Genomic DNA, 24,435 nt, shown 5'->3' with positions numbered 1-24,435 from the left:
CACCTTTCAGTTTACACTCCTATATATGAAACTAATGTTGCAAAGCAATGATAGCCTGAACGATGTGCGAATGCATTAATATCAATGGCTGCCACTCCAAATCCTCTGTGTTTTACACTGAAGCTCTACATGTGGTTGTTCAGCCAGTTGATCGCGTCTTTCCTGGCCTCCAGGATTTTGGGCTTGTCTGTGGAGCTGATGTCCTCTCTTTTGCGATTGAAGAACCCATGGCCCAGACCGGGGTAAATCTTCACGAGGAAGTCCACGGCGCATTTCTCCTTTAGTTTTGTCTCAAAGGCTCTTACCTGAGGAGACCACATTATTGAGACAGCATGACATTATTGAGACATGTGGTGTCATGTGCATGACCAAGCATCACCCATAGGGGTTTTTGCACCTCCAAATACGTTTGTTGCTTTTCTTTGCCACTGAGGATGTGAAGATTTTTAGTGCCCTGAGAGTAAATTAGTAGAACAATTGTATGCAATGATGTGGCCAGAGAACACGGAAGGACGTGACCAAATGTCAAGTGTCGTCATTTCTTAGTAACAAGAGGAAGCATGCAAGAGAACCTTTGTAAAGCCTAAAATAGCCAATCTGTCATTCTGATGAAAAGGAATTAATTCAATTAAATTTAACCCAATGTTGTTGTAATTCTACACTGAATAAGTTCAGGTACAACAAAAAGGATGTTTTGAAGCTCCCCAGACTGCAGTGCAAACAAGCAATACATAAGGAATTTAATATAATAGAATTTAATATAATATAATTATTATTGTTTTTTAATTCAAAACTTGAATACTTAGTATGGAACAAAAAAGAAAGAATAATGCAAGTGTACACAGTATGTCATTTTTTAAACATACTGACCTGGGACAGTGAGATAACCGTATCATTCTCCCCAAAGATGAATAGTGTTGGACTCTTGAGCTGATGTATTTCATCCCTGTCCTTGACGATACCTGCCCTCATGGGAATGACAAAAACATATCTCACAAAGCTGTCAAGTATACAGATTTTTGTAAAATAATTCTGATCACTTCATAACATATCTGAAAACATATCTGTACAAAATATTATCCATGCTTTGTTGACAGAACATTGTCTTCTGGAAAGCACTTTGGGTCAACTGCTGTTGTTTTTTTACTTGGTAATGTTTAATGGTAATGTCAATTAACAGCTTTTTCAATTCAATCATTAATTAGGTACCAATGACATTACCATAAACTGAGACGGCAGCTTTGACTTCTGGATACTGCAGGGCCATTAAGTGTGAGGCAACCCCACCCCAGTTGAAGCCCAGTGTTCCGATGCGCTTCACCTGACATTGTTCCTTCAGGAATCTTATCACTGCATCCACCACCCTATAGGTGAGAAACACACATTTTATTCACCACCTGACAAATTCCACATATTAGGCCATACCTTATCCCCTGACACTGCTGACCCTCCTCCCAGCTGTCCCCACAAGCTTCGAGTGTAATCTAAGATTAATGTTGCTTCGGTCTGTACATATTCAACAACAATGTCAACAGTGTCATTTTCTCTGGTCCCCTGCCACATAAAACTAATGATGACACGAACAGCCGTATGTCATAATTCAACGTCTGGTTATCAAGGTGGTTTCCACCAAAACCAAGGTGGTTCACAAGGCCTTTATGCATGTTAGAAATAGCATTTATAAATAAAGTTATAAAAATGTTATATCATGTTATATAATATTATAATTAACATGGGCTTTATAAATGTCTGATAGTGAGACAGCATAAATCCAACTTTTCATATGATGAATTTATTGACAGATGCTCATCTACTGTTGGGACCAGGGCAGACTTGAGGCTTTACATGCTTATATGTGCTTCCACCACAATAGCCATGATGAGCCACCCACCCAAAACCCCATAGAGGCTGGTTGATGTTTGTACTTCTTTGTCCATGAGTGCATGTCTCAAGAAAGCGACACAATGAAATACACCACGCAAACATGTGTGGCACATTAGTCCTTGCTGTGTAGTTTTAGTTTGTCGATGCTTGGGGCGCTGGATGGGTGCCCTAGTGGTCAAGATCTAGGGAAAATGTGACCTTTAATCAAGTTTTAAAAATGTATGACAATTGAAAGCATGAAAGCTAGCTTGATCTATTTCCCAACCAATGACTTATGTGTGCCAGGTCTGGAGGCAACTGTACTCCTGGTCTGTTGTGGGAATTAGAAAGCTATCATTTATGTCCAGAGTAGTAACACCCAGGTAGAAAAATAGAGCTCTTAAAATGTCCTAACTCAGTTTAGTAAAACAACATTAGATTATTATGATAACATTTACTTCTTGATGTCTGTGGGTTCCCTGTCCTCCAGCCAATTGATGATTTTGGACCAATCATGTGTAGGACCCCATGGTTCCTTCCCCACGAAGAAATCCGGGCAAACAGCACTGATATTGCAAGAAGGGAGAAGAAGAAGTCATCATTACAGTATCAGATCAGCCAGACATAGAGCATTCAAATAGAATTAAAATGGTTTACCACAGAATGTACTGTACACAGTATCTGTCAAGTCTTTGTATCGTATGTTTGTTTTTGAGAGAACAGCTCTTATGTTTTAACGGCAGCTTTTAAAAGTCTGCACTGTCAATGTTGGTGTGATTATTAAACATATTACACACATGTATCCATTAGCAGCCAGCATATCAGCCAGATATCTAGTGCTAGCTGACTTCCACCCGTAGATGTCCTGTGCAACAATGATGGCTTTGTCAGAAGCAGTGGACGGCTTTACGACGTAAGCCTTGACGTGCTCTACTTGGACCTCCTGGCCAAGGGTTCCGTACTCCGCGTGGTCACTAACATCTGCCATCTGTAAGAAACACATGCACAGAAAGATAGTTATGAAGATGTGGAAGAAACCAAAAGTGGAGAGCCTATAGCCTATTTGATGAGTGATCAAGAAGAGGTCGGACACCTTGGATGGTGCCACATACACTTTGCCAAGATACACACAAGAGTCATCAAGTGTGATGACAGTGACATTCTTGTGTTGCTCTTTTATTATGCAAGTTGCAGCCTGCAGGCTCAGCTTCTGCCCTTATGCACAATGGACATACTGTACAGGCAAAGAGTTTTGTGCCAATCAATACAAACTGTGAAAAGCTGGGGGAAGCTTTTTGCCCATGAGCTTGTCATCCTTAATGGGCTATACCAGTGGCTCCCAAACCTTTTAGCTCAAGACCCAAAATAGATGCTGCTCAGGACCCAAACTATAAACTATAATGAAAATAATTAATTTGTAACTTGTTTCAACAACAAGGCAATAATGTGGTTTAAAATGCTTCCCTAACACACAGTACAGACCTCTCTCTCAAAAAATAATTAATTAGATTAATTGATTGAATACATTATTAGACATTAATTTCTTTTTTTATCAATGCGCAGAGGACAAATTAGGCCTGTAATTTGTACTCTGCACCTTGATAAAAAAGTAGTACATTTATACTAGTTGCTCCTGTGCCTCCTTCTTAACAATATAAAAGGATATTTAAAAAAAGAGAGTAACCTACTGTGCAGAAGAAGAATTTAAAAAAATCCCAATAAAATAACGAAACGCTTTTAGCTATGATTTGAAAGAACTGAGAGTTACAGCAGACTTGCATTTTTCTGGGAGTTTGTTCCTGTGGTGCATAAAAACGTAACACTGCTTCTACGTGTTTAGTTCTGATATAGGAACATAAGCAATCCTATCCCCGCTCCCAGGTGACACAGGGGTCTGGTCTGGGTGGTTCATAAGATCATAAATGTATGTTGTCCCTAAAACATTCAATGCTTTATAAAGCATAGAAGAGAAATGTGTGTTGAACCTGTTTTTATTATATTAATCTATTCTAGACTATAGTTTGTGTCACTTCAACCGAAATATTTGCTTTATTAATTGACACATGTGATAACTAAAATCTGAAGCAGCCATTTCCACTATTTATTTATTTTTGTGACGTAAAAGTATCAATTACATGAACTTGCTTTGTTGTAAAATATTTGTATACAACAATCCATTAAAAGTTAAAATAGGCTATATTTAAAAAATAGACAGCCCTATTAAAATTAGGCTAAATGAAAAACGGTTGTGCTTTGTTATTATAGAAAAAAGCCTGTATAGGCTGTAAAGAGATTTATTCCTCTACCATTTTCAAATGTTCAGATCTAAAACTTACCTTATAAAATGTTCAGATCTAAAACTTACCTTATAAAATGTTCAGATCTAAAACTTACCTTATAGTTTCCTTGTGAGGAAAGCTCTATTGAAGACTCAAGAGCAAACAACTCAAGATACTGTTATGGTCAGAAAGACCGTTTATATGGATGGCCTATAACCCCACCCCCCTTTACAATGCACAGACCCAAATGAATCACATTTCTTCCGGCAATACATTCCTAAAATGCTTCAGGAATCAAACAGCCGTGATTTTTGGAATTACGCCATCCCAGATCCCATGAATGGTGAATGTCAATACCACCCACACATGAGTGGACTTTTTGTGTCAAAGCAGACGGTGCATCTCAAAAAGCATCGCTGGGATTCGAACCCGAGATCTCCTTTTAGGGTTAGGGCTAGGGTTCCAAGTGAGTTTGGAAACTCACTATAAAATTCACTTTAACATTGTTTTGTAGTTTAATATTCCAAACAGATTTCTCTTGTTAAACTATGTGAAATCTATATTACAGTATATACAAAACATGGCAATATTTAAACAGTTTTACAGTTTAAACAAATAGTTTTACAGTTTAATAAATGTACAGTTAAAAGTGCAGTTATAAAACACTTTAAATCTAATAGTTTTGATATAAGGGGGGTACACACATTCTGCCATGGATACAAAAGTACCTTGGCACAGTGAGAGAATGTCATGTCACTTGTCAATGTCAGAACCACTGATGCTGTCACCTTTCACATTTTTGTCCTTGAGTAAAGTATTGTAGCTATGTACGCCCATGTGAGGAAAATAAATAAATGAAAGGACATTTATTGAGTGCCGTTTTCTTGTTCTCATCGTGACTAATAATTGAAGCCGAGGCCGAATTGGGCCGAATCGCATGGATGAGCCCTGACAGCACATGGTTAGTGCTACAGACTCCAAATTTCGCACGCAGATAGCTCAGACCTTTGCCTACGTTCTTAGCTAGGCCTCGACCCGACCCGATATGCGGTTTTCCGGAACCAACGCTAAAGGTTCGGAATCTCCATATGCGGAGTCCTGACTACTAATTGAAGCCAAAGGACACCGAATCCGAATGGCCCGAATGACTAATAATTGAAGCCGAGGCCGAATTGGGCCGAATCGCATGGATGAGCCCTGACAGCACATGGTTAGTGCTACAGACTCCAAATTTCGCACGCAGATAGCTCAGACCTTTGCCTACGTTCTTAGCTAGGCCTCGACCCGACCCGATATGCGGTTTTCCGGAACCAACGCTAAAGGTTCGGAATCTCCATATGCGGAGTCCTGACTACTAATTGAAGCCAATGGACACCGAATCCGAATGGCCCGAATCGCATGGATGAGCCCTGACAGCACATGGTTGGTGCTACAGACTCCACATTTCGCACACAGACAGCTCAGACCTTTGCCTACGTTCTTAGCTAGGCCTCGACCCGACCCGATACACAGTTTTTTGGATCCGGCACGAAAGATTTGGAATCTCCATATGCGGAGATGACATCGGGCTGTTCCGGAGCAAGCGCTGACTCATTGTGACATCACTTCATAAAAGGCTCTGACATCACATACGCTAGATGAGTCAACTAAAAACCTCTCTGAGTGTGGCATAAACTAAAGTCTTTCTTCCTCTCACTTCGAGGTGAGCAAAGTTCAGGGTGCTCTTCAGAGCGGTTGGGTTCAGGGGAATTAGCGGGCTGTGCCTTTAAGAGAACCAGGTGAATAATGTGGATAAGCCCGGGCAGTTCCCTCTCACGCTAAACTTAAATAATAAAGGGGAATAAGGAGCCCAGAGGCTAGGGAACTCCGGGGCGCTCTGTAAGTAAAGTAAGGGGTGCTGTGTCTGCAGAGATCTCCATATATGGGCATAAGTGGACTACTAATTGAAGCCAATGGACACCGAATCCGAATGGCCCGAATCGCATGGATGAGCCCTGACAGCACATGGTTGGTGCTACAGACTCCAAATTTCGCACACAGACAGCTCAGACCTTTGCCTACGTTCTTAGCTAGGCCTCGACCCGACCCGATACACAGTTTTTTGGATCCGGCACGAAAGATTTGGAATCTCCATATGCGGAGATGACATCGGGCTGTTCCGGAGCAAGCGCTGACTCATTGTGACATCACTTCATAAAAGGCTCTGACATCACATACGCTAGATGAGTCAACTAAAAACCTCTCTGAGTGTGGCATAAACTAAAGTCTTTCTTCCTCTCACTTCGAGGTGCGCAAAGTTCAGGGTGCTCTTCAGAGCGGTTGGGTTCAGGGGAATTAGCGGGCTGTGCCTTTAAGAGAACCAGGTGAATAATGTGGATAAGCCCGGGCAGTTCCCTCTCACGCTAAACTTAAATAATAAAGGGGAATAAGGAGCCCAGAGGCTAGGGAACTCCGGGGCGCTCTGTAAGTAAAGTAAGGGGTGCTGTGTCTGCAGAGATCTCCATATATGGGCATAAGTGGACAAAGGCAAACAGATGGTCAAAACGGGTCCTATGACAACAGGTATAATGGTGTTTGCATTAAAGGGTAGGGCCGGAACCGGTACTGTGTCTGCAGAGATCTCCATATATGGGCATAAGTGGACAAAGGCAAACTGATGGTCAAAATGGGTCCTATGACAACAGGTATAATGGGGTTTGCATTAAAGGGTAGGGCCGGAACCGGTACTGTGTCTGCAGAGATCTCCATATATGGGTATAAGTGGACAAAGGCAAACAGATGGTCAAAACGGGTCCTATGACAACAGGTATAATGGGGTTTGCATTAAAGGGTGGGGCATTCATTCCCTATTTTAAATTCGGCACGCGTGTTTCCCGCCGCAGCAGGTAGTCGGGGGCACTAACAGATGCAGAGATCTCCATAATGGGCATAAACGGACACAGACATCAGATACAGAGATCTCCATATATGGCCATAAAATGGATGCAGACAGACAGATACAGATATCTCCATATATGAGCATAAATGGACACAGGCAAACAGATGGTCAATACGGGTCCTAAAGAGATCTCCATATATGGGGCATAAAATGGACGCAGACAGACAGATAACTCCATATATGGGTATAAATGGACACAGGCAAACAGATGGTCAAAACGGGTCCTACAGAGGTCTCCATATATGGGCATGAAATGGACGTAGACAGACAGATATCTCCATATATGGGCATAAATGGACACACGGCCAAACAGATGGTCAAAACGGATCCTATGACAACAGATATAATGAGGTTTGCATTAAAGGGCAGGGCATTCATTCCCTATTTACATTGTTCCTGAGTTGGCCAGGTCGCCGATTAGACGCTCGGCCGCCCTTCTAATAGGCCCACCTGCCCCAATTAGGCTTATTTAGGCTTATAATTCAGTTGAATTTAGTACATGGCATGAAGCCACAATTTAATCAAGAGTTTGGGGCGGCAGTGGCTCAGGGGTAGAGAAACCGTCATTAGAACATGGAGGGTTCCCGAAGGTTTCCCAGTTCGATCCCAGGCTCCCCCAGAGTCAAGACCCTTTCCCACTGGGCGCGATAACCATAATGATATGTCGGGTCGTGGCGTTCACATCAATTATGACGGCTTTATCGTTGTGGTGTGGACGCTACCATCCACTTCAGTTGAAAAACAATATTTTTTATTGTTATCGCGCCCAGTGGGAAAGGGCCTTTAATGTCGAGGAGTCCTTGAGCAAGAGTCTGAACGAACCTAGTTGCTCCCGGTGAGCATGTTGGTGCCTTGCATGGTTTCCTCAACCATCGGTGTATGCATGTGTGTGTGAATGGGTGAATGTAATACACAATCTATGTAAAGCGCCTTGGATAAAGGTGCTATACTGTAAATGCACCATTTACCATTTTCATATCAATCTGTTTCCTTTCTAGCCATTGTAGCTCAATCTGATCTAAAGGGCCATCCAGTCGAGGGAACTCCAAAAACTAGGGACATAGGGCCATGGGGGGATTGGGATTGAGCCACTATTTTGACATAAATAGCCTAACCTACACAAATAATGCTGCGTTCACACACTGGTACAGACAAAGGCTACAAAATGACCAAGCACTGTCTACATTCATTGATGCAGATCACTGTTAAAAGTATTGCTCAAGCTACACTTCGTAAATGAAAGGGGTAGTGTTATAGCACAGGGAAATGGTTAACGGCAAGAATTTGTTTTTCTTCCTTTTATCTAACAGCAGTGGAGAGAGAAAGGGAGTGGAAATAAGTTAATAAAAACATTGGTTCATGTTTCACTGCGTCATTGGAAAACAGAAGAAAAGTTTAAGCCAGCTCAACTTTTTGACCTCCGTCATGCAGTGACAACTTCTGACAAGTGTCAGTAGTCAGGGACCCACCCCTACAGGATGTGAGATAACCTGTGATTTTCTGCCGTACCTTTAATTTCAGTTTTATCTATTAGTTTGGTCATTAAGGTCCACAGAATGAGGCCTGCTCTGCCAGAAACATCGCGAAAAAAAGTTATGGCCATTTGTATATTCAGTGTCCCATTGACTCCACTACACTGTGATTACACAGGAAAAGAAAAATATTAAAAAAAGAAAAAGATCTGCTTTAAGTAGCATGTGAGGGGTCAAACTAGGGGTTCTTCATGATTCTGAATCCATTGCAAGCATTTGTTTTGCATGAAAACATTCCTTGGGCTACATTTCGACCCCAGAAAATGGTGAAAAGTGATGAGTCATCAAAGAAAATCCATTGCAAGCATTTGTTTTGCATGAAAAACATTCCTTGGGCAAAAATTCAGACCCAGAAAACGGTGAAAAGTGATGAATCGTCACTTTTTTTTTACTTTTTTTTATGACTCATCACTTTCAAGGAATGTTTTTCATGCAAAACAAATGCTTGCAACGGATTCAGAATCATGAAGAACCCCCAGTTTGACCCCTCACATGCTACTTAAAGCAGATTTCTTTCTTTTTTTAATATTTCTCTTTTCCTGTGTAGTCACAGTGTAGTGGAGTCAATGGGACAGTGAATATACAAATGCGATGTTTCCGGCAGAGCAGGCCTCTCATTCTGTGGACCTTAACACATTGCCTGCCAAGGGTTTTGCCACACCTCTATCCAATAAATGTCAGTCTTTTTTTTTTATAATAAAAAATATATATTAAAAAAAGAAAAGCTCTCAGAAGATGTCCATTGTCCCCTTGCAGTTGGCAGAAAAATATAATCACACACAAACATAAACACTAAACAGCATGTGGATGGCAGCCATTTTGGCGGCCATTTTGAAGGTGTGCAGAAAGCTGATTAAATGATTTAATTTTTTATAATTTTTTTATCAGCACCACAGGCAGCCCAGAGAGCAGTGAACACATTGCTGTCTCATATATTAGTGAACAGTGCCCCCCAGTGGCCAAAAATGGTAAAACGTTGGTTTTGGCAGGGAACTTGTTTGACCAAACTAATAGATAAAACAGAAATAAAGGGTAGGCCTACGGCAGAAAATCACAGGTCCTAACCTATTCCTTGAGCTTTTGGGCTTGTGGGTCCCCGGCTACAGGCACCAGTTTTAATATCACTGACTTCCATTGCAAATACTTGCAGACTAACCTGTTGCTTTAGCCTACCGCTGTATTCTTCAATAGGCCTACCTTGTAGGAGTTACATTATATAGGCTACCTATTTCTTGTTTAAAACAAAAGTTTTTTTAAAGTTAAAGCTCTCCAGCTCTTAGTAAACAGAAAATAGGCCTATATCAGCTGGGCCAATTCCACCCTAGCTGGAGAGAAAGACCACTTATCAGCTTCAGTTTTATAGTGCTCCTTTTCCAATTTTAACTGCCATTTTCCCCCCATCATCAGCCATCACTGTATTTCACTTTCAAAGAAATGTACGGTTCTCTCTCCTGGTTGGATAAAATGTGTATCCCCAACCTCTACAGTTGTGTGTGCACCGGTATCTGGTTATTTTATAACCACGTGACAACAGTCACGGATGTTTTCCTGTCGTAAAACTAAACGTTTCACCGAAATCAGTGATCTATCATATACTGTGACTCCAGGACTGCATGTAAGACAGCATGCACAACAAACACAACTGGCAATGAATGCATTGCTGGGCGAAATATGAACCGGGTATGTATGTTAGGCTATACTTTGCAAGGCATGTTGATTGATTGATTGATTGATTGATTGATTGATTGATTGATTGATTGATTGATTGATTGATTGATTGATTGATTGATTGGTTGGTTGATTGATTGATTGATTGATTGATTGATTGATTGATTGATATACTTTTTTATCAACAGTTTGCAAAGACAAGCCCGGTTAAGTACAGTACAATACAATTGGTACAATTAAATTAAGGTCTAATAATAGGATTTTAAACCCAAGATGGTTTGTCCATTGGGGTCCCTGTTTGTACTCATTGATTGATTGATTGATTATTGATTGATTGATTGACATACATAGACGGATACACACACGGTACGCTATGGAGACGGTGTGACCACCGCTCAAAAAGAAGAGAAAAAAAAGTGTATTTTATTTTTTACAGTAGTTTATTATGTGTACTATAAATATGCCTACAGTTAATTACGGTAACCTATTTTATATAGAAAACAATCAATTATTATTATTTATTTTACAGTGAACAGAGTGATTTATTTTTATTTTAAATGTTTTCATTTATTTATTATTTATTATTACTTTTACAACAGCGACATCTGGAGTCACCGTAATCGATAGGTCACCAATTTGTGCGTCGCGTTTGACCTGAACGCTGCCGTGTTCTGTTGTGACAGGGGATGTGGTTAGCAGGCAGCAGCGACTTGGGCACCAACTAGCGAGGTTAGCTTATTCCGTCTGTCAGCCCGAGTCACTTCTTTTTGAGCAAAAAACAGAGGAGGATGCTGTCGTTATAGCCACGTTTCTGGTGGAAATGTCACCGTAGACATAATAAAACACCCTCTTTGCCAGTTTTGTATACACCAATAAATTGGTTGTGTGAGATCGGACGTGAAGAAGCAAAGCTCGGTGTTCAAACTGTGGACGGGACACCATTTTATGATTGTCAATGCATGCATCCGACCCCCAAGGATAAACTCTGATCTGTCGCAAGCTTAACGTTTGTTAGCCAGCTGTACGTTATTATTTGTGGATGGATTCTCGCCGGTAGATGATCATACCACTCATAATGGATACCGCCGAGGAAGGTAAATTAACTGACTGTACAACATTGCATCATTGAAAGAGAAATAAGTCTGCTGGTGCTATGGTGGCCTCCTCTAGTGGTTAAGCTCACTTGCTAACAATCAACCAATAATGTATTTGAGCGAGAACAAGAGATCACACTGCTAAGAATAATATTGTCATTGCAGCTGATGTGATGTGTTGTTAACAACACGTCACGAAACGTGTAAGATCACAGACATTCTAATCTAGGGCTGCAACAGTCCATCCCCATCTATGCCAGTGGTGGAAAAAGTACTCGCATGTTATACCTAAGTAAAAGTATCAGTACTGCAATGTAGAAATACTCAGAAAAACCTACAAGTAAAAGTCTGGAATTCAAAATGTTAATTGAGTAAATGCTATAGGCTATATGGCATCAAAATGTACCGAAGTACCAAATGTAAAAGTAGGCATATAGGCCTACTCATTATGCAGAATGTCCCATTTCATGTTTTCAAATGTATACAAATCTTTAGAAAATCTCAGATCTACAAGCTCAACAATAGTTTTGTAATAATAATAATAATGTAAATCTACAAAGTAACTAGTAACTAAAGCGTTCAAATAATGTTTGTGTTGCGTAAAAGTACAATATTTGCCTCTGAGATGTAGTGGTGTAGAAGTCAAATTATTAGAAAATACTCCAGTAAAGTAGAAATACCTCAAAATTGTACTTATTTACTTTACACCACTGAGTTCTAGCTGAGCCCAGGTTCTGTTAAGTCTCTCTTTCCACAACAATATCTCAAATGTGACCATTTTACGCTACAGTACAGTAGTGAAATTAATCATTCAGTCCAAATCTTGTATTGAAGTTGAAGTTGTTCACAAACGTATTTTCTCTTGACATGATGCCTCTCTAACAAATATGTTTTTTTTTACCCATACTCCGTCTCATCATGGGCACCTGTCTTTAACCCATATATCTTCCTCACTTTCATATGTGCAGCGGATATTTGTCGTGTATGCCGCTCGGAGGGGACCCCAGACAAGCCCCTCTACCACCCATGCGTCTGCACTGGCAGTATTAAATTCATCCACCAGGAATGGTACGTGAGTTTATATTTGTCTCCTACACAAAATAAAACAACAAAGTTATTGTCGCCTACCCTGCCCACCTTCTTCCACCCATAAAGGCTTCATTGACAGTCGGTGTGTTAACAGAAGAAGGATGTGTAGGTATAACTGCTTAAAAACTGTCTCTGTCTCTTATGTCTGAGTTATACAGTATATACACAGTAATATGTATATAGTAGCCCACTGTGTAGATTACCGCCATGAAGAGAGTTCAGTGTCGGTTAAGTGGAAACAATACCTGTTCCAGTCGGTGTTTCTGTGGCACTGTTCCTTTGTCATGATCTAAATTGTGCGTGTGCGTGTGTGCTTGCCGTGTTGACTGTTATGGTGCGTCCACGTTAGCGGCAAGCCGGCAACAAAGCGACAGGCTACAAGTCATTTTCAATGGAAGCCAGTAAAAAAACTACAAAATGATGTGTGTCAACTTGTCGTTGCTTGACAGGCGTGACGCTATACAAAGAAAGTTGACCTGTCTTCAACTCTTTCAGCGCTCCTATGACGCGGGCCGGGGAAGCTTCAATCAATCAATCAGTCAATCAATGTTTTTGTTTCACCATTTTCACTCCTCCAAATTCCTTCTCTGTTCCGTAAGATTCTTGTCGTTAAGCAGTTCCCTGTGCTATTTAAGCCTACCTTATTCATCGCAGTGTTGCTTGAGCAACACTTCAATTGCGACTCAATGGCCGAGCAATGTTGCTGGCCTGGCCACGCTCCGTCGTTGTCTCGTTTTGTAGCCTTTGTCGCAGCTAGTGTGAACGCAGCATTAGGGGGGACAGAAAGGCCAGGCCTGGATTGTTCTGTGGCATTTGTTGAACCTGTGGCTAAATCAACCTGTGAACAACAGGTTGGGGCCAGTGTTTTTTTTGTTTTTGTTTTGTTTTTTTGCATTGAAATAGTAGAATTGTGGAGAGTCTGTAGGTCTTATCACACGCTATGCTGTACTGCCTGGTCAGTGTGTTTGGAAACAGCTGGGAATAATCATTCCGTTGCATAACCCAGCTGGTAATCCCATAGCCTAGCCTTATGTCATAATATGCCAACGTGGTGGTAGTTCATCCGACTCTTGCTGAGGGTAAAAGTCTTTTTCACAAGACTTGTCTTTCTTGCTGGTTAACCAGATTGTGATCAGAAACTCATGATATAATCTTGTGTGTTTTACTATGACTGAAATATTATAGGCTTACGTGCACACAGCCTCTGTGTGTGTGTGTGTGTGTGCGTGTGCGTGCGTGCGTGCGTTACGTTTAGAGGTCCTGAAAAGGTCACCATAGCTGAGACTGTCATCATTATCTTGTTACTTATAATCACGTTTGTCCTTGAGTTAGTCTAATATCTTGACTTTTGTCTCAAGAGACCTGCTGTGTCATTGGCTGTGGCTTCAGTCTGCTACAGCACTTTATTATATAGCCAAACTAAACCTGGTTTAACCACACTCCATGAATAGAGGCCATTCAGGTGAATGAAACGTCTGGAACACTGAACAGAAACTCTTGTATTTGCCATTATTCTGCCAATGAGGAAATCTACCAATCAATGCGTGGGAATAAAAAGAACTTTGCACATACGGCCAGTGCTTTGTCTTCAACTGGCATTGTGGGCCAATAGTCCTGATGTTGTTGCTCCATCAACTGTCTGAAGTTTAACACTTTGAACATTCTGGGGGCACCCATTCTGGGGGCACCCAGACTGGAGTTCCAAACCACTACTGACCATTGATTGAATATTTTATTAAACAAAAATGTAGTACAGCACAAGTACAGTCTAAACACCCAGTCTACATGGGCACGGTGGCGCAGTGGTAAGCGCTTCGCCTCACAGCTAGAAGGTCCTGGGTTCGATTCCCGCCGGGGGACGCTGGGGGCGTGTTCCTCCCTCCGCGTCATCAGTGCCCACACCCTAGGTGGGGTTGGCGGTAGGGCCTTTCTGTGTGGAGTTTGCATGTTCTCCCCGTGTCTCCTAGGGTAGATGGCTAGATGCCCTCACAAAAACATGCAGTAGTCCTGGTTTCCATACTATCTCCCCCTAGCCAGCCAGGTGCTCCCCCAATTCCCCTGGCGCGGCAGGGGGAGAGCGGAAACCAGGACTACAGGTTAGGTAGTTGGCACTGGATGAGAAAATGGGTTTCAAAAACCGTGGGATAAAAATTAGAGAAAAAAAAAGAAAACACCCAGTCTAAAAGGAACGCACCCAAAAAGTCCTTGCGGCCTTGTTTCCGTTGGGGTCCTTGGTATTCAATTCATCAAAAACATTCAATATCATCACAAGTATAAAACACTATATGTACAGAGTAGGGAAAACAGGTGGGGGTAAAGTAAGGGGGGGGGGGGGGGGGGTGATCACGTCTTGCCTGTCTCGCATGGTGTGATAACTACCTCCGCCTTTTGCCTCCTGAAAGGTGAATCACACAGTGTGTATGAAAGGTGAATCACACAGTGTGTATGTGGTGCAATAAAGCTACGTGCTGTATATGAAGCCAGGCTGGCCAGCCTGTTCATAAATGCTAGCAGCCACTTCTGGTTTTCCCAGTTCTCCAGCTCAGCATGATCACAACATGCCATTGTTGGCAAAGGTTGTGTGAGTCCATGTCCCAAGTTCTCAATCTCCAGCCTAAACATGAATACAACATGCCATTGTTGGCAAAGGTTGTATGAGGCCAAGTCCCAAGTGAAGGCACAAAGAATGAACATTCTCAAGCATTGTGCTGAATGTGAGAAAAATATATTTTTTGTCCAAACAGTTCTGCGTAAGGAGCCTGCTGTATTTCTCATTTGTTCTCTTCCTATTTTTAATCTTTTTCCTCCTCAAAATGTCTTTCTCCAACTCTCTAATGTGCAGCAGCTACAGCATAATTGTATTTCTTTGTTCCACATAACCTGCTGTTTGCTATTCAGTAAACTGGCAGTATAAAGAGAGAATTATCTGTGTCATTGCCGTGCTTCTAAGTTTAGCCGCATAATGAAGGGCTTTCATGATGAATAAACAATATTTTGTTTTGCTAAGGTATAAACTGTCAGTGTAATACATTTATTCATCTGTAGTCATGTTTCCATAAACTTATTCGAATATAGGAAGTGAATTATCAGAAATGCGAATTTAGTCTGTTTCCATTTGCGGGTGTCATTCGAATTAGCGACAGTCTCATGAGCCGACTCAGCGCCTCCGGTCCAGCTGAACACAGCGAAGTGCTCCCTACCTCCTCCTTGCCCACCACTGGTTCTGTCGGAGGTTGTCTTTGCACAACAGTCTGTAAAGAGCTACAGCTGGCATGTTGTGAAAACGGGAGGAATTTACACACGGTCCGTGTCACTCCGTCGTGTGTAACAACCGGTTTGTTTTGTGGGCTAACGCTATACAATGGACCAGAACGTCATAATTTTTCGCATTTATGGGCTGACCCGTTTCCATTCACTAATGCGCATTTAGTTTTTTCGATAAAGCCTCAAAATCCACCTCCTCCAAGCGGATACATGTTTTTGCGAATTAAGAAAGTTTATTAGAATTTTGAAGTGTTTCCATAAAAAGATATATGCGCAAAAGCCTTAATGCGCATTAAACGGCTTCATGGAAACGCAACTAGTCTCTGTCTTAAACACACATCTCTGAACATGATAAAGTCTTTGTTCACCAAAGTGTCTGTGTTGCGTTTCGATTAGAAAATGGGGAAATGCATCTGTTTGCTCTACTTTTCACCTTGTCCACCTTGTTGTTTGTTTTACAGTTTGGTCCAGTGGCTGAAGCACAGCAGAAAGGAGTACTGTGAATTATGCAAGCACAGATTTGCTTTCACACCAAGTAAGTGCTTCCAGCATCTACAGATAGGCTACTTCAACATATTAAACAGTGTCGGGTTTCCTCAAAACAACCACCAACTGCTGTGAGTTGTGTTACACATGAGCTGTGAGTTGTGTTTTTACAGCGGGCCATTCCTTTATACATTATACTCATTTATGTCATGTGTACTGTGCTGTAGGGATGGGACGATATGAAAATGTCATGTCACAACTATTGCAATCTGGGAACCCATCGTCAAAGAAGAAAGGGCGACGCCTATCGGTCGTTCTCTGAGGCTGTCTCGAGAGATTACAACTATTGTGACCAAAGGAATTGCGATTTATGATATTATTGCGATAATCAAAATATCCCCGGAACATTTGCCAAAAAATAGCAGATCTACAAGCTCACAACTGATTTTGACGCGTTGTGAGCTTGTAGATCGGCTATATTTTGTCAAAGAGATTTGGTAGTGAGTAAAAAAAAGACTATCAAGTACATTATTTCCAGGTCAGTTTTTACCAATTGTAGAGGGTATAAAATGGTACCGGATATGCAGCTCGGCAAATAAAAGGTGAATTGGTCCCAGTGCATGATGGAGGATAATTTCACGATACGATTATTGTCTCCACCAGCCGAAGGCTGAGGGAGAGTATGTTTTCCCCTCCGTCCGTCCGTCCGTCCGTCCGTGCGTCCGTCCGTTTGTCCGTTACCAGCTAATCTCCGGCGCCGTTGGCCCGGTCGCTGCCAAACTGTGCACACACACTCCCTCGACACCAATTCAGAACCTCTGCCCCAAATATTTCACATGGGCCTGTTCTAGCGCCACCAGGAGGCCGACTTTTGCAAAACTAACTTTTGCCAGTACTCCTACAGATTTTGTCCAAAAATCACGTAAATCAGTAGACAGTATCTCTACAGTCATGTGATCGACATGGATGTGTCAGATTTTCCATATTCCATCCTGATTGGCTAAAACTGGCTTTCAAAGTTTGCAGGATTGGTCAGTTTTGAATAAAATGCCTGAAATCCTGAACGCAGTGTGCGATTTTGGTGAAATTGTGCATGCACATTCCCAATAGGCAGAGGAATAAATGCCACTTAAGAAAAATCAAATCAGCCTCATGGTGGCGCTATAACAGGCCGATTCATGTTTTCACCTATAACTCCACCGATTAGTGTCAAACTTTGTATGCGCACTCCTTAGAGGCCAAGGTAAAACCTTTTCCCTGCATTTTTTACATCAGCCTTTTATAGCGCTATCAGGAGGCCGACTTATGTAAAACACATTACATGCCTGACCTGGTGGAGACCTGTGCTCGGAAGAGCACTGCTTCTAGTTGTGAGTGTTTTTTATCACGTTAAATGATAATAACGATTATCCTTCCATCCCTACTGTGCTGTCCTTGGCCTATTTTCTTCTAGTTGGAGTCAGATCAGCCGTTTAAAAGTAGATCAATTAGGGATGTGATTTTGTGCTGTGGCCCTGCTATTGACCTCTACATCTGTCTTATCTGTCCCCTCCAGTCTATTCCCCAGATATGCCGTCCCGTCTTCCCGTACAGGACATCTGCGCAGGCTTGTTGACCAGTGTGGGCACGGCGATACGCTACTGGTTCCATTATACATTGGTGGCTTTCGCATGGCTTGGTGTAGTTCCTCTAACTGCATGTAAGTACACTGTCCTACAGTATAATGTAAATAAACACACCTGTTTGTTGAGAATTATCATTGCATTTATTGTGTGGCGGGTGAAGCCCAACCAGGTCAAGTTATCTTGTGAGATACCTCAATACAATATAGGCAGATTGCAGGATGGTCCTTACTCATTTTGTTACCCCATGGCCTTTCCTCTAGCACCTCATCAGTGAATATAAAATGACATGTCCACCCCTAATTCTGCCACTATGAAATATTATTTCTTTATATTTTAATAATAATAAAATAACTTTTAAGTAGCCCTACTAGTGAGAGTAGCACAGTCTCTAGGGCAGGGATGGGCAACTTTGATGATGTTGAGGGCCACTATATTTCCACCTTCCCTCCAGAGGGCCACATTGCATATTGCTCCGTCCTACTTTGTCATTCTAGTATCTCATACAATAGAAGCAAAAATAGCAGATCTACAATCGGCTATTTTTGCTTCTTTTGAATAGGAATCCTGATTTCTTATTTTTTTATTTCTTAATTGGAATCCTGAAATGTAACATTTTGATTTAACGCATTTGGTTATATACTCATGTTAACTTTATGAACCTAAATACAAATACATTGGACATAAAAATATTCATTTTAATACTACTATACTAGTCATTAACACATCTGCTGCCTCTTAATCTGAAGGTTGCTTGGTGCCTCGGGGCCACGTGGTTTCCTCCATAGGCCGCCGCTATTATTTTGAAGGGCTGGAAGGGGGTTGTTTTTGTTTTTTTGGATTATCACTTGACGGCAACGATTACGTCATCTAGTCACATGACAGTGTGGGACAAGAAGAGGGAAGATGGCTGCGCCCTGCCTTGGCCCTTGTTTACATTTAGATCTGCTGCAAAATGTCTCAAAATGGCTATTTTGTTTAAATGAAGTTTCTTTATGGGCCTCTCCATTGACTTAACATTGAGGAGCTTCACTTCGCGTGCACGCCCAACGTGCGTTGTAAACAAATCGCCGACATTACCGATGCGAGCGGGACCGGAGCGACATTAAGTAAGTAATAATATCTTTACTGTATATACAGTAAGATTCACAGTCCTCACCGTCAACGGCGCCATGGTATTAACCCTTTCAATGACGGTGAGGACTGTCAACGGCGGCGAAAAAGTTAAGCTACTAATATAGAATGATGGAATTAAAGCAGGTCATGTTTGGAATTCTAACAGCTGAAATCAATAATATATCAGTATTCTGGTATTAACCTGTGGGCCGCATTAACTGAAGGTGGGGGCGCATGTAGCCCCCGGGCCGCCAGTTGCCCATGTATGCTCTAGAGGATGCTATGCTAGTGTTTTTTAGACTCATAAGGCGCTGGTCCCTGAATGAATACTGCAGGTGTCATTGACGTGCGTCAAGTTAGGCCACCCACTGGTTCACTCTGGAAGGATGACGACGTAAAACCGTCGATATAATCGGACGTTTGATTGATATATCGCCGCTTTTCCTTTTGTATTGAACCTTCCATCTGTATTGTCCCTCATTACTCCCTGTTGCTGGCTTCCGCACCAGGCACAGCACCATAAACAACAGTCCACTGTTGCACTCGTCTTCTTCGTGTCTAGTTGCTTCCAAGTATTTTGCTGGCTGCACCGCAATTATTAATAATTTGAACCGCATCGCACTGACTCGAATTTAACGAGGTACGTACCATAACACACATGCAAGCACGGTGAGAGTCCGCACTGTGCTCCATTGTTCAATTCTTTCTCTTCTCTCTCTCTCTGGTCTGTGCTGCGTGTCGACGTTCTAAATTTGAACTGAGCTCTGCAAGACACGTTTAGACGTGTCCAGTAGACGCCACCGTGGCCACAGTCATTGTAAACAATTGGTGCATTTGATGACCGCACGTCTTGATGCTTACAGTGTGTCATGGCCTTTAGTCTTGTATTTGAAAATAAAGCTCTTTGCTCATATTTCATACATATCATGTATACAACTCTGTATTATATAAAGTTTGTCCTCTTGTGCTCACCTGGAGCTCATCATTGTATGGAATTCAAAAGTGATGATGACTACATTTCCTTGGTTGTTGCATGACTCCCAACGCTTTTGTTTCGTCACAGGTCGCATCTACAAGTGTCTGTTTACTGGCTCTGTGAGCTCACTCCTGACACTGCCACTGGACATGCTTTCCACGTGAGTGATGATCAGAGTACTGTGCTTTAGTAATAATGTCTGTCATTGGACATAATGAACCATAGAATCCCTACACTGTGCATGTCATTATAGGTGAAAATCTAATAGGCCTGTGAGATTTTAGTTTGGCTATTTTCATTTATTGATTTTATGTGAAAGTGAAGAAGCAGCATGGGTCAAATAGAAGAGAAATCAATGTCTTTTACTGTCCATTATTGCCTGCATAACGTACAGAGCTTTAGGACATTTCTTCAACTAGTTCTATTCAACTCCTCAAGGCACTTAACTCTCAAAATGCACTCTCATGTATACGTGTTTGTATGCTTGCATGTGCATTTAATGTTTAGAGAAAACCTGCTGGCGGACTGTCTGCAGGGCTGCTTCGTGGTCACCTGCACGCTGTGTGCATTCATCAGCCTGGTGTGGCTCCGAGAACAGATCGTCCATGGTGGCGCCCCCCAGTGGCTAGAGCAGCACCAGCCGCCCCCACCCAACGTGGCTGCACAAGCCAACGAGGTCAAGTGCACTCACACTGAAGACCACACACACGCTTTGATATTTTTCCTGTGTTATTAACCCATTTAGAACGGGTACACATTATGTGTATCATTATTTTATGCTTTAACTATTGAAAAATAGCAGATATACAAGCTCACAGCGCGGCACCGAGTGCCGCGCTGCAAGCTTGTAGATCTGCTATTTTTGAAAAGTCGTGAAAATGTGAATTTTGACCCAATTCTATAAGTGTCTTTTGAATCCTTCTAAGATTTTTTGAAAAACCTATGTTTCTATGTCAGCAATCTGGCTAGCCATCATCAAAGAAAAGGTCCTTTTCACTTAAATGGAGCTCAGTTAGTCTGTTCTTGAGGGACTACTATGTCAGTGGTTCTCAAACCTTTTCATGTGAAGGACCCCCAAAATTATATTTATTTGGCCACGGACTCCCATCTCAAAATATCTAGTTCCAGGGACCACCCAGAAGCAAAATTTGAGTTACAAACGTTCGCTTTGAAAATACATATATTCAAAGATTTGCACACATTTTCATGACTTTTTCAAAAATAGCAGATCTACAAGCTTGCAGCGCGGCACCGAGTGCCGCGCTGTGAGCTTGTATATATGCTATTTTTCACTGGTTAAAACATTCAATAATCCTAGGCCTAAATGGGTTTTAAGCAATACCCATTTTTGGACGGCTTCCAGATAATCTGAAACGTGCTCATAACCCTCCACTGAGGGTTTTATCCAGCTCAGTAGTCAGAGGACACATTGAGGTCAGTTAGAAGGAGATGTCAGGTGAATCATTTCAAGGCTTAGAAAAATGTCTTTGTAGCAGCGTACACAATTAGGCTCATACAACATTTACCTACATCAGGGGTCTTCAACGTTTTCAGACCAAGGACCCCTTAGTTGAGAGACAAATGAAGCAGGGACCCCCACAACCTGTTCATAGATTCCATATCGTTTCATCGTTTGACAGCACAATCATCAGTATATTTTGGATTCATGTTAATGTGCGTTTTCAAATATCTAACCACTTGAACGGTCGATAATTAATAAACTTGACCTTTCACTCTGTACTTAGTCTGCTCTTTTTCCCCTCTACACCAAACCACTTGCGCGAGGCGATGTGAGCTTGTAGATCGTCTATTTTCGGCTAAAGTAATCAGAATATGGATGCTAGGGTTCAAGTGGTTAATATAAAAAAGGGGAGTTTCTATCACACAAAGATTTGAAGGACCCCTTGTAGTAACGCTGAGGACCCCCTAGGGGTCCCAGGTCCCCTGTTGAAGACCCTTGATCTACATAAATATATCATGATGAATGTCCTGCAGTCACGTTCGTTCTCGCACTCACACCCATATAAACGCATACCTCCCTCTCTGACGTTCCTGGAAACTGACATATGATGTCCTCTGACTCCAGGCGCAAGGTGCGGGTCAGGGAGCAGCTGATGAGCCCCCTGCGGCCCAGCCGGCCCCAGCTGACCTCCCAGCCCAGAACGAGGCAGAGGCCGAGCCCCCCGATGCGCCGGCGGACCAGGGCGACGACGCTGAGCTGAACAATGAAGAAGATGTGGAGGTAGAGGATGGGGCTGCCGCTGAAGACGCAGACGCCAACAATGGAGCGCAAGGTTGGAGATGCATTGTATTCCTACCTGGAAACTTGTCACATTTCAGCGACAGTCATGAACCTTACTTGTGTAATTCATTTTTAGTTTTTAGTTTGTAATTTCTATGGGCCAATCCGAACTACATCATGTCTGCTTGAACACACACTCTGGGCTCTATTATGATCCAGGTCTTATGCCTTAACTTCTTTGCCTTTTTTTTACTATTTTGAAAAACATTTTTAAATACTTCAAATGCTGATCTACATCTGCACGTTGTGAGCTTGCAGATCAGCTATTTGAAATATAAAAAAAAATATGTCTATATAGTAAAAAAAGGCAAAGAAGTTAAGGCATAAGGCATAAGACCTGGATCATAATAGAGCCCTGAGTCTCTACCTTGTTGAATGTGTAAACCAAAACTTGAGGAACCATTTTTCCCTCGGTAACAAACAACATTAACATTAACATACATCTTGCCAAACTTTTTGGATCATGTCTGGCGGCTACAGTCAGTGTGACAATTTATTTGCTCAGGCTAAAGAAGAAATGAATGAAGGGAGAGTTGTCGTACTGTCAGCAGACAAAATCGTAATTCCTACTCAATTGCGCATAACCGGATAGGCTGTAGCCTCGCAGGCCAAACACGGTGATGAATAATAAAAGTAGAAGACATTCATATTAAATGATATGTACTTTACATATAACTCGTTAGTACATTATGGCTTATGGTGCAACCATAATTATGTTAGTGGTCAGTCATCAGTCCTCACCTTATTGTAAACCAAGGAGACAAAATATGGTATATGCACACGGTCAGGTCAACCTCAATGAATTTGTATCAACAAAGATTAACTCTTTTGTGAAAGAGACATATTACTGGTGAATCTTGTGTTAACTCATTAAAAGCCAACCCCGCGATGTCGCGGGAAAAGTAATAGAGTATCTATAGTGCCATCCACGCGATGTCGCGGGAAAAGTAATATATTACTGTAACGGCGAGTAAAAATACCTAGTACAATGGCCGACGCTCCGGAGACGAAATCCGCGCTGATTTGTCATCATCACGGCTCCACGAGCACACAATAGTCATCCCATAACATTGAGGTGGACGGGCCGCCTCATCTTTAATGTCCATTATCTCAAAACTACACTTTAGAAGCGAAGATGGAGGCAGATGCTCGCTTATAAAACACATGTATAAACGCTACGAGCCGATCCAGCATGGCTCCACATAAACAATGATCGGTTCAGTCGAAGGATCCGATGACGTCAGACCGGAAGTACTTCCGCTGGCCTTCAAAATAAGACAAAATAAGAGAACGGCCGTGAATGGGGGGGGGGGTGGGAGGCACTCTGGATATTATAATCCGTTAATGTCTGAGGCTTTTAATGAGTTAACAAATATAGTTCTATTTTTTTATTGTTACATTGAGGAAGGCACTTACAGCTGACAGTTCTTAAGACAAACTCATACAAAAAAAACATACTTTTCTGTCGCACGGGGGTCGTATGACAAAGTATAAATCAGCCTTAATCCTTGTCTGTAGATGATATGAATTGGAACGCTCTGGAGTGGGATAGAGCAGCCGAAGAGCTGACCTGGGAGAGGGTGAGTCTGGACAACAATATCAATATAATATCACTGATTTGACATCCCCCACACTCAATTGCATAACTTCATACTGTACTATTATGTAGCCCTGCTATCAGTGGAGTAAACTAAGTAGATTTACTTAAGTACTGTACTTAAAGGAGTAGTTCAACCCCAAAATGAAAATGTTTCTATTGATTACTCACGCCATGGAGACTTGAGTTCAATAATATATATATATTTGAGCGGTGGTCACAACGCTCCTATACGTGGCCGTGTGTGTGGGTCTGTCTGTCTGTCTGTCTGTCTGTCTGTCTGTCTGTATGTCTGTCTCCGGGTCTGTAGCCTGCAGTAACCTTTTCTGACCACACATGTTAAGGGAGGGGCGCTGTTGCACACACACACACACACACACACACACACACACACACACACACCACCGCTCAGTTCACACGAGTGTGATTTTTTTTTTGTCGCATTCCTAAGACAAAAATGTGATTATAGTAAATTTACCCCCTTATAAACCAAAACAATTGTCATTGTTTAGGACAGGCTCCAGACAGTTGATAAGGCAGAGAGTCCTTGTTTCCAACAGACAATGACCTGGCCTTGTGGGTGCTGTGCACAGAATTCCACAGAGCCAA

At 42.0% G+C, this 24,435-nt stretch overlaps 2 protein-coding genes across 2 annotated transcripts in view; one reads left to right on the top strand and one right to left on the bottom strand.

Annotated features, from left to right (window-relative positions):
• Positions 1-125: 125 nt before the first annotated feature.
• LOC308306680 (carboxymethylenebutenolidase homolog) lies at positions 126-4,894 on the bottom strand (the record flags this gene model as incomplete). Its single annotated transcript, XM_080751721.1, has 6 exons — positions 126-305; positions 871-962; positions 1,222-1,364; positions 2,322-2,429; positions 2,661-2,851; positions 4,871-4,894. The coding sequence occupies 6 exons, from the start codon at positions 4,892-4,894 to the stop codon at positions 126-128; spliced, it is 738 nt and encodes a 245-aa protein (XP_080607847.1).
• A 6,102-nt stretch (positions 4,895-10,996) lies between these two features.
• Positions 10,997-24,435, top strand: part of LOC308306947 (E3 ubiquitin-protein ligase MARCHF6-like) — a 42,956-nt gene continuing 29,517 nt past the window's right edge. Inside the window, exons 1-8 of the mRNA XM_080752003.1 lie at positions 10,997-11,374; positions 12,343-12,442; positions 16,189-16,262; positions 17,769-17,912; positions 20,015-20,087; positions 20,435-20,603; positions 22,014-22,221; positions 23,748-23,809. Of these exons, the coding sequence (XP_080608129.1) occupies positions 11,338-11,374; positions 12,343-12,442; positions 16,189-16,262; positions 17,769-17,912; positions 20,015-20,087; positions 20,435-20,603; positions 22,014-22,221; positions 23,748-23,809 (867 nt within the window). The 5' untranslated portion in view covers positions 10,997-11,337. The remainder of the gene's footprint in view (positions 11,375-12,342; positions 12,443-16,188; positions 16,263-17,768; positions 17,913-20,014; positions 20,088-20,434; positions 20,604-22,013; positions 22,222-23,747; positions 23,810-24,435) is intronic.

The sequence above is a fragment of the Nannobrachium achirus genome, assembly GCF_963921795.1.
Source record: "Nannobrachium achirus genome assembly, chromosome: 21".
NCBI classification, from domain to species: Eukaryota; Metazoa; Chordata; class Actinopteri; order Myctophiformes; family Myctophidae; genus Nannobrachium; species Nannobrachium achirus.
This window is presented reverse-complemented; position numbering and strand designations above follow the sequence as displayed.